The sequence below is a fragment of the Phocoena sinus genome, chromosome 6 (assembly GCF_008692025.1).
Source record: "Phocoena sinus isolate mPhoSin1 chromosome 6, mPhoSin1.pri, whole genome shotgun sequence".
In the NCBI taxonomy this organism is placed as follows: Eukaryota; Metazoa; Chordata; class Mammalia; order Artiodactyla; family Phocoenidae; genus Phocoena; species Phocoena sinus.
The window spans coordinates 86,273,543-86,290,376 of NC_045768.1; the positions used below are offsets into that span (position 1 = coordinate 86,273,543).

The window sequence follows — 16,834 nt, forward strand, 5'->3', positions numbered from 1 at the left end:
TGATTTTGCGTATTCTAGGTATTTCATGTAAGTGGAATCACGCACTATTTCTCCTTTTGTGACTGACTTTATTTCAGTTCACATAGTGTCTTCAGGATTCATCCATATTGTAGCCCATGTCAGAATTTCCTTTCTTTCTCAGGCTGAATGGTATTCCATTGTATGGATAGACCACGTTTTGTTTATCCATTCATCTGATGGGCATCATATTATTTCCACCTATGAACATTGCTGTACTATTTTTCTTTTTTTTAAAGCCTGAAAACATAATGCTTTTGGATAGAAATGTTCCCAAACCTCGGATCAAGATCATTGACTTTGGGTTGGCCCATAAAATTGACTTTGGAAATGAATTCAAGAACATATTTGGGACACCAGAGTTTGTTGGTAAGTTTTCTTATTCCTGTGGTCATTCATTTCTCATAAACATTATGCTGGCAAAATTCACCCTGCTGCAGCATCATTTCCCTGGTACATGTTTCTGGTTTATACATGAAGATTAGAAACTGTTGGTTCACTTTCTTCCCAAACTAAATGTGCGTTTGTTTCCTCTTAGCTCCTGAGATAGTCAACTATGAACCTCTTGGTCTTGAGGCAGACATGTGGTAAGGAGCATGTTCTTGATATTGTCACCTTTCTGATTTATTTTACTATTCTTCTGATGTTGTTTTTCTTTTTCTTTTGTCTCTAGGAGTATTGGGGTAATAACCTATATTCTGTAAGTACCCAAATCCACAACTCATGTTCTTTTCCTTTTTCTTTGAGACCATATGTTTTACTGACCATTCTATGTGTCGTGTTGATCAGTTCAGCTTATGTATGCTTTTTTTTTTTTTTTTTTTTGCGGTACGCGGGCCTCTCACTGTTGTGGCCTCTCCCGTTGCGGAGCACAGGCTCCGGACGCGCAGGCTCAGCGGCCATGGCTCGCGGGCCCAGCCGCTCCGCGGCATGTGGGATCTTCCCGGACCGGGGCACGAACCCACGTCCCCTGCATCAGCAGGCGGACTCCCAACCGCTGCGCCACCGGGGAAGCCCTGTGCTTTTTAAACATGTTCATTTTACACCTCCACAACATCCTTAGTTTATACTAATGAAACATTTTCTCCTGATTTGAAATGAGTCATCAGAACCTGGAGCATGATCAGAAGGAAAGCATGGCTGTCTATGACTGCTGAGAAAATAGGAAAGGCTTTCTTTTTCTTTTTTTTAAACTACTAAATGCTGTTCTAAATTAACTGTCCTTTGCATTAAGCTGAAGCTTTTGTGCATGACAATTAACTGCCCTATAAAATGTCACTGAATTCTGAAGTGACCGCTCAAGCACCAGATTATAATGTTATTCCTCACTCCCTTTATCAGATATTGTGGGAACAGAATGACAACACAAGAGGGACTTACTCGTGTTCTGTGCCCTGTTTTATTAACAGCCTAAGTGGGGCATCCCCCTTCCTTGGAGACACTAAACAAGAAACGTTAGCGAACGTATCTGCTGTCAACTACGAATTTGAGGAAGAATACTTCAGTAATACCAGTGCCCTAGCCAAAGATTTCATAAGAAGACTCCTCGTCAAGGATCCAAAGTGAGTGTCCATTATACCCGAAAGGTGCCCAGCTGTGGCCTCAGCTAGACGAGAGTTAGCACCTGTCCTGTGCACACGGCCACGTTTAGGCGACCCTGGTTGTTTCCTCCTGGCAAAGAGAAGCGTGCCGTGTGAAACACTTCAGAAAATGCAGGCAGGGCCCTTTGTACCTGCTCAGTCAGCCCCTGCGGGCACAGTGAAATAATCACACAAAGACTGATGTTGTTTTCGGCTCCATGAAGCAGGCCCCGAACTGCATTTTCCAGAGCAGATCTTGGTAGGCCCAGCCGGCATGGAAACAACCTTAGTGTTTGCTTCTATGGTCACCGCATTTTTTTTCTTTCCCCTCCCCCCACAAAGGAAGAGAATGACAATTCAAGATAGTTTGCAGCATCCCTGGATCAAGGTAAGTTGCATATTGCGATCGGTTTGGGGATTATAGGGCGACCTGGAATTCGTTTGTCCTAGGGTATCACTAGGCACTGTGGGTTCTAACCACGGTCATGTCTGGTGTATTGTGTTCGCTGTTGGTGCCATACTTTCAGACAGCTGACAGCTGAGAGAATCCGCATGATGACGGAGGTAGAAAGGAGTGGGCTACCACAGTGCAGGATTGTGAGGAGGAACTGAAGGGCAGGTCCACTCAGCAACCTCGAGTTTGATTGTGGGATATTAGCCCAAACAATATTTTTGAAAATTCTTGAATTAACTTCCAACATTTAAGTATCATATCAAATCTGGATTTCCAGCTTCTCTTGAAAAACCTGAAGATCTGTCAACACTGAGCCCTCATTCTGCAAGGCTGCCAGAAACTCTGCCCAGTTGCCTTTGTACCAGGCCAGCAGCCACCCCCGATGTATATACACCTTTACATTGTTTGCCTGGCGCCTGTCAGCATTTGGGTTAAAGAACTGAAGTTGCTTCAGCTAGACCAGAAAGGACTAAGGGTGGGGAAGCATGGCAGTTACAGAATAAAATCATGGAACCAATAAGTGGATTGTGGTGCAGTAACTTGCGTTGCAGAAGTAGGTTTGGGGCAGCTGGAGACCTCTGTCTGTGCCAGCTCCCAGCAGTTGCCTGGGCTTCCCTAGAAGGCAACGGTGTCTCCTTCCTTCAGAGGTAGAGTTGCATGGCCTCCTGAAAAAATGCAGTAGGAGGGATTTTAATGCTGTAAGATAGACCAAATTTGCTAACATCTGAGGTCCCAACCAGCTCTAAATTACTTGATGATGTTAAGTTCACATGCCTCGCAATATGGCCTCACCGTGAATCATGCCGTTCCCAGATTCTCTTATGGAACGTTGTAATTCAGCTTGTCCAAGCTCAACTTTCCAACTTTCCCTCAAGATCCAGCCTTCATGGATTTGCTCAAACCCTTAGCCACAAGAGTTTAGCCTCTGGAGACTAGGTTCCTGGATCAGGCTATTATCCCAACTCGTTCTGTTACTTTAGCAAGGTGAATATGTAAGCGTCCCAAATAATGAGAGGTTTTCAATAGTTGTCATGTAACGCATTTCTATAATTGGAGAGCTCTAAATTGTCTTTCTTGGATTTTCATTTTAGCCTAAAGATACCCAACAAGCACTTAGTAGAAAAGCATCGGCAGTGAACATGGAGAAATTCAAGAAGTTCGCAGCCCGGAAAAAATGGAAAGTAAGATTGTTTGATTTGAAGGGATTAACTAATTCTGTGTCCCCTGGGGCTCTCCCTCTGTTCAGGGCTCACTTCTTCTGATACTGGCAATGCAGAACAGCATCCTTTTTAAAAATTCACTCTGTAGTCATCTGTACCATTGCCCTATTTTCAAAGACAATCAGAAATACTATTTCAGTCCTATTAGCTCGTCTTTTCACATGTAATTTTGCATTTTTTTAAATTAAAACCATTCCCAAGGCAAATTTTTAAATCAGTACAATAAAATTGTAGTGCAGTCTTTTTCTAAAGGCAACAAGCCACATTTTAAATAGATTTGTTTCTTGTGGTAGGCACCAAAGCATTATGATTATACCAGAACTTGTGTAAATGGTTCTCTAAATCCAGCCTTGGTCTGTGAGTGGTTGGGATGGGGGTGGGGTGTGACCATGAGCGTCTGCAATGTGATCCCTTCTCAGTGCGGATGGTTTCTGCAGGGGCTGAGTAGGATGTGGCTCTAAAGGGCATTCCAGCCAACCTTGAACAAATGAAAATTCAGGGTTAAGAAGGGGACAGGATGGCTTCCTGTGCACAGGGTCATGTCAAGCCCAGAGGAGGCAGGTACTTGCCATGTCTCCTCATCACTGGGCCAGAAGTGTACCTCATCGTACTCATCAGGTTGGGGATGCCTTGATAGAGATGAGGAGGACCACAGCCATGGGTTACTCAAGACTTGACTCTTAGTCTCAAAGAAGCCTTGAAAATAAGGCTTAAAATGTAGAGTGAACCACCATAAGTTTCTCTTTCTCTCCCTCTCTTTCATTCATGTACAGACACGCACACACACACACATTCTTTACCTGTTGCTTCTGCCTTTGAGAGTAAATGCAGAGGTGTTTTGTCCTATGGGCTAAAGAGTCCCCAACCTGCTCATTTCCAACAACTGGATGAGTTTTGAGAGTCACACTGTCTGCCATTACCAACTTGCCTGGGCACCAAGGACACAGGGCAAGACCCTTGCATACCATGCTTCTCTGAGGGGAGACGTGCAAGGGCTTTGTTAGGGTAAGATCCCATTCCTCAAAGAGTAGAGAGTGAATATGGAGACAGAAGGGATGCATCCAGTTCTGCAGCTTAATAATGAAATGCAGGAGAATGTCTCTCTATTGTTTTCTTGATTTCTAAGACCTTTAGAAATTTCTTTAAGCAAATATGATCCGGGCTTCCCTGGTGGCGCAGTGGTTGAGAATCCGCCTGCCGATGCAGGGTACAGAGGTTCGTGCCCCGGTCCGGGAAGATCCCACATGCCACAGAGCGGCTGGGCCCGTGAGCCATGGCCACTGAGCCTGCGCGTCCAGAGCCTGTGCTCCGCAACGGGAGAGGCCACAACAGTGAGAGGCCCACGTACCATAAAAAATGTATATATATATGATCCAACCTGCTTGTGGGATCACCCACCCCTGAAGAATAATACATGCTGTCAGCCTTGAATGCTATCTCAAAGGCTTTGTCATTTGCACTAATTTGAGTATTATTATGTAAGCTCTCTCTCCTCCTCTCCCCCTGCATTTTTTTCACTCTCTCTCTCTCTCTTTTTTTTTTTAAAGCAATCTGTTCGCTTGATATCGCTGTGCCAAAGATTATCCAGGTCATTCTTGTCCAGAAGTAACATGAGTGTTGCCAGAAGCGATGATACTCTGGTAAGCAAACCTTTTCCCCAGATAGGTTTGTTCTTAGCACTGTGTATTTACCGTGTTTAGGTTGTTTAATTTGTTCAGCAACCCAGAAAACCTGAAGTCTTGGAAACATCAGGCCTGTTCTTCCTCCTCTTGAGTGGGGGAGTTGGGGTGGCTGATTGGATCTACTCTGTTACTGTTTCGTCCTTTTTCCTCTTTGTTTTGATTGGCTATACCTACTACCTCTAACACTACCACCTTCCCACCCTCCTCTTCCCCCCAACACAGTTTGATAAAAGAGAGGCCTGCCAGTAGAAGAGGAGAGATCATATTCTAATTTTCATGAACTAAAACGAGAGCCCTCTGTTTCCACCAACCTTGGAGAATCTTAGACTGTAATAGTACAAAAGGGGCAGACAACCCTCCTTCTGAACACATACACACACACACACACACACACACACACACACACACCAGAAAATCAGGGGAAATGCAGTGGGGCTTGCTGATATAGTTCGTGGTAGACCAGAGGCTAAACCCACTCACTTTGTTGATGTTGTATTGATTTCCAAAGGCCCTTGAGAACAACTCCACGACTTTTTTCCCTGAATCCAAACTGAAACCTAATCACAGATTAACTCTTCAGATATGACTGGACGCATCAGAATTCAACGAGACTTTCCCCAACAGTCAGACAACGGGGCTTTGTGAACCCTGGAGGTAAAGGGGACTCCAGAAAAGGCAGAAAGGGTGGTTCTGTGGGAACCAGCCTGCTCCTGTAACTGAATAGTCAGTGTTTCCTGAGTGGAATCCGGGAACTCCAAGGGCAGGATCACACATCAGCAGACACCAGCTCTTTTTTTACTCCCTGAAGCCAGTAGTTTTACTCAAGTTCCAGATCTAACCTTATAGCCTGAAAAGAGATAGGAAATTTTAAAAAGAAAAAAAGAAGTAGGAGAGAAGCAAGTTAGGAGGAGAAGGGAGAGAAAGGGGAGGAAAGCTGGACTGGGGAATTGTTTGAGGGTGGCCGTGGAACCAGGACAAGATATAAACTATTAATCTAAGTAAGGTGATGAGAACAATGAAATCTTACAAATTAAAATTGCCCTGAATAATCAGTTGGGAGACAGTTTGTTGCAATGAAGAGTTTAGGGTAAGAGAGGGACAGGGCTTGTGTAGAAGCTCCAGGTGGGAAGACCCCCCTCCCCAGCCCTCAGGATCTCTCTCTCATCATCTCAGTGTCCTGCTGATCGTGAGGCTGTGTTACAACAACGCGCTTATTCCTCCCATTCTCCCATTTCTTGTCACTCTCACTTTCAGGCAAATGCCTCTTAGTCTTCAACTTGGATTGTGATAGAAAAGCAAAACCAGTGATGTTCTTAAACATGTACTCTGTGCAGATATTATTATGTCTCTCATGAAGCTTGTTTGGATTCAGATTTATAGAGAAGAGAAAGCAGAGTTCAGAGAAATGCTTTCTCCATTCCACCCCCCCATAGACAGAGGTTCAGCCTCTGTAGGTATGCTTTTCCAGATTTGAAATTTTAGTAGCAGTACCTCTGTAAGTCCAAAACTTTTGTTTGGGACTTTTCTAGCTTATTTTTTTTGTTTTAATTTACCATATTGTGCAAATTTCTTATTATTTATATTTAAGAAAGTACTTTAATAAAGTAGCAAAAATTTAACAAACTTACTGTTCCACAGTATCTAGTTATTTTCTCTTTGTAAATGAAATGCATCCATTTTCCCATTTCTGGCCTTTATTTTTACATTTCTCCCCTTTTCATACCTTTTTTTAAAAATAATTGTGACCAGCTTTCAGAGAATTTTGCTATGTTATAGAATACCTAGAGAATGAAGAATTTCTAGTGCTCAAAAAATGACAATCTGTAATTGCAAAAATTACAAAGTAAGACTTTCTTATTCAAAGATATCATTTCCTTGGTTCTATGGTTTTTAGAATCTGAGTTACACCTGAAATTTTCTACAGTGGTTTCTGGGACTGTATGTTTTTAAAGATTCCTAAGGTAAACACAAAGTGTAGTTTGTCATCAATCGTTGTTCTAAATCTGAATCTTAAGAGATGTTTGCTCTCTGGGTAACAATGCAGGCAACATAAAGACACTGATAAATAGGTGCTGCCATCATGGAAGGGGCAAAAAATGACCTCCTGCTTCCCTTCATGACCAGGTGGATTTGGGGATTAAATGGCTTACTTTCCCCTGAACACTCCTTTTAATAAATGAGCATTGGTTTCTCTGATGTTGGTAAAAGGAGCAGCATGACCAACAATCTAACACTTTTTCCCTCTTCCATGTCTCTCTCAAGGATGAGGAAGACTCCTTTGTGATGAAAGCTATCATCCACGCCATCAACGATGACAACGTCCCAGGCCTGCAGCACCTCCTGGGCTCCTTGTCCAACTATGACGTTAACCAACCCAACAAGGTCTGATGCTGTCCTGCCAGGGGTAGTGGGGGTCGGGGGGGTCATGGTGATTGGGCACCTCCAAGTCCAAGGTGGAAAGACCCCATCTGCTCTTCATTCTCCCTTACTGTTGTAAGCTCCATACTGTGGGGAAAATCACTTCTGCTTAGAAAGTGAGCTGAGTTAGGAATAAGGTCTTTTTGCATTGAGGGCCTTTCTACACGCACCTAGCACTCGCCTCTAACCATGAAAATTTAAATGTGCTCATCGTGCAAATGAAAATGTCACTTTGGACTGTGAATCCAAAAGAGGAAGATGTTGTGTCCTTCACGCAGGACAGGAATGTGTCCTGTGTCTGTGGAGACACAGGAAGGTATATGGGGCAGCAGGGGTAGTTTGGGCTTTTCCTTTCCTACCAAACCTGAAAAATAGGTATTTTTTTTTCTTGCCTTTTCCAGCATGGGACACCACCGTTACTTATTGCTGCTGGCTGTGGGAATATTCAAATACTACAGTTGCTCATTAAAAGAGGCTCAAGAATCGATGTCCAGGATAAGGTCATAATTCTGTTTTATTGCAAATGAATTAATTTTTTAAGTATTTCCAAATGTCTCTAATCAAAAAGTAATAGAGAAAAATAACACATATGCCCTACTTCATTTCTCAGTTTCCTATAAAGGAAGATGAACTACTTGAATAGTCTGTCCCTGTCTAACATGTTACAGAGAAAAAGGCAAACATTCATCTTCCTCGTGGCTCAGTTGCTCTACATCATCCTTTCTTTGTGTCCTGCCCCAGATTGACTCCTTACTAATCATATTTACTCAGCAGTGTTATTTGATGTCACATTGAAAATGTTTTAATTATCCAGTTAATCTTATCAGAAATGTATTTTTCCGCACATTAATTAGGACAACAGAGTAAGGAGGATATGCTTTGAGGTGTAGACCACATTGGAAGTGTAGACACAAGTGATGATCAGCTAAGTGTCATTACAACGGGTCTGTCATCAGCTTCCATAGACTTTCAACTGAGCTGTAAAGGGACTAGATCTGGCCCTTGACAATATAGGGAATTCTAACCAGAAGTTGAAATGAAGGTTTTAGGAAAAGAAAAACAACTTTTTATTTCGAAATAATTCTAGATTTACCAAAAAAAATCTGCAGAGATAGTATAGAGAGCTGCCTTATCCCTTTCACCCAACTTCCTGGAATGTTAACGTCTTACATAACCTTGGTCCCTTTGTCAAACTGAAAAGTGAAATGGGGTTTTATTCCTCTTGGGAGTTGCTCCTTTGGAGTTTATCATCACATAGGAAGGGAAATATAGCAACTGAGTGATGTTTGCATTCAGATCCAGTCTGGGAATGTGACTCTGCCTTGGTTTTTGTACAGGGTGGATCCAATGCCATCTACTGGGCCTCTCGGCATGGCCATGTAGATACCTTGAAATTTCTCAATGAGAACAAATGCCCTTTGGATGTTAAAGACAAGGTAAGGCCACTTCTCTTCTTAAGGAAAGTAATAAAAGGCATGCCTTCTACATCATGACCCAAAGAACAAGGATTCAGGACCAAAATCTTCCTACCGAGAATTTAAGTAGAAGTTTCTTTTTGCTGGTGGCTTAGTCTAATATTAAAATCTGGGGGTTTCCCTGGTGGCGCAGTGGTTGAGAGTCCACCTGCCGATGCAGGGGACGCGGGTTCGTGCCCCGGTTCGGGAGGATCCCACATGCCGCAGAGCGGCTGGGCCCGTGAGCCATGGCCGCTGAGCCTGCGTATCCGGAGCCTGTGCTCCGCAATGGGAGAGGCCACAACAGTGAGAGGCCCGCATACCGCAAAAAAAAAAATTTTTTTTTAAATAAATAAATAAAATCTGATTTTAGCTGAAATCTGCCAAGTGTTTTCCATGTTATATAAGCAGTGAACTATCTTCCGCATAACGTGAAAACTCAAAGTTCAGCCAGAAAGACAACCAGAAAGTGACCTGAGTCCTGGTCCTCTTCTTGACCCGCCATGCGCACATCTCTACCATTCTCTTCCTCTTTGATGTGACTGACTGACGGTGCTGACCTTACGATCACTGGCACTAGAAGAGTTAATGAGACAATGCAAGTAAAGTAAGGCTTTTCGGGTAAAGATGTTATCAAAATGATTGGTTTAGGAAGATACCTTACTTTCACGTACCCATGTTTCATTCAGTCCACACAGAGGCCCTGTGAATTAATTGCAGGGCTGGGACCTGAACTTAAGATTCCTATTTTCTCATCTGTTATGTATTCCATTATGCAACCCCTCTCTGATTCTACTACTAGTAGACTGATTTGTCATGTTCAGTCAGGGCTGCCACATACAGTTGTATGGATTGTGCACTGCACCATATCTAAGGGAGGACATTCACATTAAAGACATACATTTATTATTTTTTTATTTTTCATTATTATTTTTTAAATATTTATTTATTTATTTTTGGCTGCATCGGGTCTTTGTTGCAGCACTTGAGATCTTTCGTTGTAGTGCGCGGGCCCTTCGTTGTGGCCCGTGGGCTCTGGAGCACGTGGGCTCTGTAGTTGTGGCTCGCATACTCGGTAGTTGCGGCGTGCAAGCTTAGTTGCCCCTTGGCATGTGGGACCTTAGTTCCCTGACCAGGGATCAAACCTGCATCCCCTGCATTGGAAGGCAGATTCTTAACCACTGGACCACCAGGGAAGTCCCGACATACATTTATTATAACAGTTTTCTGTCGGGTGGCAACAAGTATCTCATTCTGTTATGTTTTTAGATCAGTTTATTCTGACAGTTTCATGGCAGATATAAAAAAAAATCTTAAGGAAGTTGCATCTATTACTAATTCATAGAATGTTATTGTGTGGGCTAATGGTAATGTTTCTTAAAATCTCTGAGAATGTAAGAAATTACATTCTAAACATAGACAAAATGAAATCAGAAACTTGGTAATAGATAAAACCCTGTGTTTAAAGAACTTAATATTAAAAAAGGAATTTTGCGTTTTGAAAAAAAATCACATAGCTGGAAGCGTCAGTATATAATGAAAATCGAGACCAGCTATCACAAAAAAGGGAACGCACTCTGACTTAGGGAGGGAGGGTTATCACACACAGGATGAGCCAGGTGTGTGGATTTAACGCTAGCTACATAGTGGGTGCCCCACCCCAGGGTCCTTGGCCCAGTCACCAAAGGGGCATCTGGCCTGAGAGGGGCAGGTACCACCTCAGGGGAGGAGGTGGAGCCAGGCATGGGTGGGAGTGGGACGGCTCCCAGGGGCCTCTGAATCTTTGGCTGTGTCTTTTGCAGTCTGGAGAGACAGCCCTTCATGTGGCAGCTCGCTATGGCCATGCCGATGTGGTTCAGTTACTGTGCAGCTTTGGCTCAAATCCCAACTTCCAGGACAAGGTGGGTCATGGTACCTGATGTCCTCACTTCTTTCTGCTTTTTGCATGGGTATACAGGCAGCCAGGTGATGTGTCTGGGTCTTACGGAGTTTTATCCAAGTTAGGTTTTCTGCTTAGATTACAGAGGGCAGGGACTCGAACAAAAGCACTAACATTCATTCATCCGTTCATTAATCCTCTGGACAACCCTATAATTCTCATTATGCTATATACATGACAGGAATCTTGAGGCATCAAGATTATTCGGAGAGTTCCTGCTCAGAGAAGTGCTGTCCCATGGTTAGTAGTCTCCAGTGAAGTAAAGGACAGACAGCACTTTTACGAGACAGATGATATAAATCCACCCACGCAGAGGCCCTCTTGTTCAGAAGAGCTGAGCCATGGTTCCAGTGGGCTCTGCAAAGTCAGTTGTCAGTAAAATGCTGAGAAAGCTGAATTCGAATTAAGGAAAGCCGTCAGACCCATGCCCGTTATTTCACATTAATGTTTTGCTCCAATAGCTACGAGCTCTTTCAATCCGCTGCCTTGAGTTTGCTGCCAGGTTTGGCCAGGACTCTCACCATGCCTGTTCTTTCTTCCATAGTCTTGCATTCTCCTCCTCTATGTACTTGTCTCCCTGGCCAGGAAGAAGAAACACCCCTGCACTGTGCCGCCTGGCACGGCTATGACTCTGTGGCCAGAGTCCTTTGTGAAGCCGGCTGCAATGTGAACATTAAGAATCGAGAAGGAGAGACCCCCCTCCTGACAGCCTCCGCCAGGGGCTACCACGACATTGTGGAGTGTCTGGCTGAGCACGGAGCCGACCTTAATGCATCCGACAAGGTGCTTAGTGGGTCAATGTATCCCGCTCGCTGAAAAGTGATCTGGGGGGCTGGAGGGACCACAAGACTTCTCAGTTAGTTTACCTAAAATAACAAACTTGAGTGCAACAAGTTACATTATCCTTTCTCTTCTCCTATCCAAAGATTCTGTGATTCTAGATTCTGTTTAATAATTAATATTCATTTGTGGGGTGTAACAAAATTTATGAATTGGTCAGATGACTCAGGTCTCTATTTTTAGCCTTTTTAGCTTTGCAGCAGGTACAGTGATGATCACAGAGCCCAAGACAAATCCTCATTTAGGACTGAAATTGGCAACACACTATTAATTTGTAGACAGACAAAAAAATAGGTGGTTTATTTACTTCCATCACCGGCTATTTTGTAGAAAAACAATAAACTATTCTTATTTGTTTGGCAATCTCAATTCCAGGCCAGGTTTTCCTTTTTTAATTAAGCAAATTCAGCATAATCTGTTCTTATCGTGAACTCGTACTTACAATGAGGCTGTGATGTTGCTATGTATAGTTAGATCTGGCACACTGTGGTTAATTTAGGAACTGCCACTTGCGGAGTATTTTCTGGGTACAGAGAAGTAGTTCTCAAGTGGGGTGACCTTGCCCCCAGGAGACATTGGTAGTGGCTGGAGACATATTTTGGTCGTCACAGCCAGGGTGGGGCATCTAGAAGATAAAGACCAGGGATGCTGCCGAACAGCCTACAATTCCCAGGACAGGTCCCAAATGTCAGTAGTGCTGACACCGAGCAACCCTAGAACAAGTACATTACAGAGATGTTTCCACACTCCCTCTACCCAGCTCCAACAACCCAACACACTTGTTCACCGGGGGTTCTAGAGCAGGTGAATTCCCGGACTAATGCTCATATACATGACAGCAAGTCGCCTTGCTCTCTCAGGTTCTCCTGGTGTAAAATAAAATAATAAACTTTCTACTTAGGAAGTTAGTAAACATTGCTGAGCAAATGTTTTGAAAAGTGTTTTTCAAATACTTGATAAAAGAGGCCATTGGAGTACCAAACATAACTGAAGTCCTATAAATTCAGAGACAAAAAGGAGTGTGGAGTCTTCCTACCCGAATGTACTGGCCAAGCCTAGGTTAATTAAGCTGATGGTCAGCTTGGTCTGTGATTATTCAGAGTGAGATGTCTGGGGCCTCGCCCCGACCCCACCAGGAGTAAAGTTCACGGTTTTAATCTTCCTTCAGGCTTTTCAGTAATGGTCCCATTGCCAATTAAACCTGGCCCAGTGCAGCTGGAAAGGCAAGCGGGCAGGCCCACATGCCCAAGCAAAAGCGCTCACGGCCCTGGTGTTTGTTGCAGGACGGACACATAGCTCTGCATCTTGCTGTGAGACGATGTCAGATGGAGGTCATCCAGGCTCTCATCAGCCTGGGCTGTTCCGTCGATTTCCAAGACAGGCATGGCAACACCCCCCTCCATGTGGCCTGCAAAGATGGCAACGTGCCGATTGTGGTGGCCCTCTGTGAAGCCAACTGCAATTTGGACCTCTCCAACAAGGTAAAGCTGGAAGGAAGATCCCTGCAGAGTCCGTCTGTGTCTGTCTGTCCACGTGTTTCTGGGTTTGGGCAAGTTTCTCTCTGCATCTTTTCATTGTTCGAAGTCAGTATTGCTTATATGAACCTGTTCCTTTTTATAGTAGGGCTCTCCACTTTAAGTATATTTTACATCTGACTTTTGAATAATTTCCTAGAGTAACAGAAAATTACATTAATAAGTACTTCCTGCTAAGCCTGGCTTACCATTTATGGGCATCGAGAAAGAGAGAGAGAGAGAGTGTGTGTGTGTGTGTGTGTGTGTGTGTGTGTGTGTGCCTGCGTGCGCACGCACGCGCGTCCCCTCCTGTAATCAGAGAACATGGTACAAATTGGGGCATCTTCCTGGAGCACTAAGTCTTCAGGAAAACACCTAATGAGTTCTGATGTGATTGAAATTCCTAGGGCCAGATTTCTCCAGTTTCCCCCACTGAGAGTTTTATGGTCAAAAGTTCATAACATCTTTTTTGTGCTTAATAAGTTTGGTAAGACCAAGGGGATACTATCATTTGGTGAATGATAAAGAAATAAAAATCCCCATATGCTGACTCCTAGAAATTAGCTAACACCTTCTCTTTTCCCTGAATACCATCTAGATTTTCATTACCAAATATGATAGGACAGTTGGATATTCACGTGGTTTCAGCCCTGCAACTGTATGAAAGGCAAGCACTATTCTGTTCCGATTAGTTAAAAACAAAGTCCAAGTAGAATTAATTTTTTAATTGCAGGAAATGTTTGTTTATAAATGGTAGACATGATACCAGCAGAATTTTATTATGATTTGTTTGAGGTAAAAAGAATTAATATCTGAAACAACTGGAAAATGATGCTTCTATCAAAAAAAAGTAGTCCTCTTGCATATATGTGATTAATTCTAATGGGAATTGAAATTGGTAATCTTCATATTCTGGAAATATGAAAAGACAATATACTAGGTCTTAACCATTAGCTGCTGGTTGCTTTCTTAGTTTATCCTATTCTAACCTTGCCAAGTCAGTTATATAAGTGGCTTAAGGAGGAAACTAAAGGTAATATTAAGCAGCATCAAGACCTAGGCTTTCCTTCCAGGAGTCTTTAAATGAATAAAAAGCAACTTTAGGAACCTCGTGGCACTCATTTGAATACCTTTGACTTGGCCATTGTACACCACGACTTTGTGGGTCTCACACCTTCTTCAGAAGGGTTGGTGTCAGCTTGTTTTCCTGTTCAGTTTTTCGCTGTTTATTTTAGGAAAGATGATGGGGGCTGTAGGGGAGCTTAAAAGATGTACAGAAAAGTAAGAGAAAGGCATTATTTCTCCAGAAAGCACATCTGGCTTTACATGGTCTCACCCCGGTAGCCGGTTGTCAGCGTGGAGGTGGCACAGTGACGGCCCATATCCCACAGGCAGACTGTCACTCCTTTCCCATGGTGTGTCCTGCCTTTTCCTTACCTGGACTCAGTTCCCCCGGAGATAAAAATGTTCATTCAGATCCTACCCCTGTCAGCAGTATGTGACAGGAACTTGTCACTATTTTTGACGCTCGTTGCAGTGAAACAGACATGTCTTTTTCTGCATTCTTCTCATGTGAAAATCCGGAGAGTGGCTACTTACTCGGCCACATCGGGAAATGCAGGAGAGGAGAGGAACTAGATGATGCAGAGTGCACGGCCCTTAGCCCTTTGTTCCTTTCTGGACTGACTCTTCTTATCAGCGAAAGTAGAAAAAGCATGTCGATACACACGTGTGTGTGCACGCACACACACACAGATGCGCACACACATCCAGGAGCCTGCAAGAGAATTCCGTGCCTGCCAAGCATTGATGAATGCCCTTCTGTGGCAACACTGTACCAGGCGCGGGTGGGGAGCAGGGCTAGGCAGGGTATGGACGGCAGGGAACAGTTCTTGCCCTCTGGCTGCTTTTGGACAGACACACAGACATTTCAATGTAACAGCATCTCATATTGCAGTCACTGCTGTGATAGAGGTACGGGTGCTCCAGAAACATGGACATCTGGACATTAAAGAAACCGGGAAAAGCTTTTCAGAGGTGATCATTTTAAATGAGTAGGACTTGGACAGATGAAGAAGAGGGGAAAGCATATTTCAAGAAGAGGAGGGAGGCAGCAAGAAAGAGGCACTGAATCCAGATGGTGAAAGACCTTGAATGTAATGCTAAAGAGTTTGGGTTTTGTTCTGTCAATCATTGGGGGCCATCAAAAGTGTAAACTCTCCTAGTCCATTTTATTCAGCACACGTCTCTTCATTGACCTTCTTTCCTTCTCTGAAACTATGCATCCTGTAACCAAGACTATCTTCCTTACACAGAAAGCCAAACTCTTCATCCAGGTCTTCCAAACCTCCTCCTTTCCTTCGCACTTTAACCCTAGGGTATTTGAAAGCTTCGTATCTGCTTTCTAAATCACTCTAGAAGCTAACAGTAAACAGAACATAGATATGCACATACGTCGCAGCGTTATTTATAATCGCAAGAAGTGGAACCACCTTAAGTGTCCATCCTCAGCAGGCTGGCTAAATGAGTTATGATATAGCCGTATATTGAATATTATTCACGTGTCTGAAAGAATCTAATAGATTTCCTTATAGACATGAAAAATTATTCACAACCAATTGTTAGGTGAAAAAAGCAAGGGACAGAATAGAAGGTGGAGTGTGATTAATGTCTTGGCCTTTCAGATTATTCCTCTCCATTTATGGATTCATAGAGAAAAGCCTGGAAGGTTTGAGTAGGGCTAGTTCTGAGAGGGGAACTTGGGGGAGGGGGAGGGGGAGGGAGACTTCATTTTTCTGCCATATATCCTTCTGTGTTGTTTGGATTTTCTACCTGAGCATGTGTTAACTTTCTAGCAGAAACCTGTATTTGCACGTAAACAGTATAAAGCAGAGATACCCACACTTGCTCAATTCATAGCTTCCATAGTGTCTTAGGAATCTTTTTCATGGCTCCCCCAGAGCAAAAGAAATACCTAAAGTTCTGTTTGTTAAGTCGTTCAATCCAAACAACCTAGTATGTATGTCCTAACAACTTAGCAGCTGTGGGAATAAATGATCCACATAAGTTGAAAGAAAACTATTTTTATTTCATTCTTAATTAACCCCAGTTGTATATTAATGGGATGTGTATGCTTGTTGGGCACCTCATAACTCCTCAAACCTTGGACTCAGAGTGGGCACCACCACCGTTATATCCTGTTCTACGTGGATTTTCTCAAGATATTTGCCTCTTATCACAGCAGCGACCAACCCCCTGCTGTGCATACATGATGTCATTGAAAGGAAGGCAGTACCAGCTGCTTTGAGACTTTGAACTACCTGAAGCTGGTAGTTTCCCTGGTTTCTGAACCTGCTGGCTCCATCAAAAATTTTAAATGTTCCTCAGCACCCCATGAATTCACTGTAGTGCCTCCAGATGCCTTGGGTTTGGGAACCCATAGGCATAAAAAATGGTGGGTATGGCCTTGGAATTTCACCTCATTAGAGTGTCTTCAGTGGCTGTGCTCCCATGCCTTTTCCCTTTGCTGTATCTAAATTTGAACTGTGGTGCGGATCTTTCCGGAACTTTGGGGCCCTTGAGCCCTGACTCATGCCTCCTTTCTGCTGGCGCAGCAGGAGACTTAATTTAGTTATCTTATGATAAGCCTCCCACTCTTCCATCCTTTTAAGTTTTATTTTAAAGTTACTCTTTTAACTGAGAAATACTTGAAAAT

At 43.4% G+C, this 16,834-nt stretch overlaps 1 protein-coding gene across 2 annotated transcripts in view; it reads left to right on the top strand.

The window, feature by feature from the left end:
• Nucleotides 1-16,834, top strand: part of DAPK1 (death associated protein kinase 1) — a 206,961-nt gene that overhangs the window by 143,350 nt on the left and 46,777 nt on the right. For both annotated transcript variants that reach the window (XM_032636143.1, XM_032636142.1), the window contains exons 5-17: nucleotides 258-387; nucleotides 557-605; nucleotides 692-718; nucleotides 1,428-1,580; nucleotides 1,941-1,986; nucleotides 3,144-3,233; nucleotides 4,820-4,912; nucleotides 7,217-7,336; nucleotides 7,774-7,872; nucleotides 8,710-8,808; nucleotides 10,629-10,727; nucleotides 11,351-11,548; nucleotides 12,889-13,086. In XM_032636143.1, coding sequence (XP_032492034.1) covers nucleotides 258-387; nucleotides 557-605; nucleotides 692-718; nucleotides 1,428-1,580; nucleotides 1,941-1,986; nucleotides 3,144-3,233; nucleotides 4,820-4,912; nucleotides 7,217-7,336; nucleotides 7,774-7,872; nucleotides 8,710-8,808; nucleotides 10,629-10,727; nucleotides 11,351-11,548; nucleotides 12,889-13,086 — 1,401 coding nt within the window. The remainder of the gene's footprint in view (nucleotides 1-257; nucleotides 388-556; nucleotides 606-691; nucleotides 719-1,427; nucleotides 1,581-1,940; nucleotides 1,987-3,143; nucleotides 3,234-4,819; nucleotides 4,913-7,216; nucleotides 7,337-7,773; nucleotides 7,873-8,709; nucleotides 8,809-10,628; nucleotides 10,728-11,350; nucleotides 11,549-12,888; nucleotides 13,087-16,834) is intronic.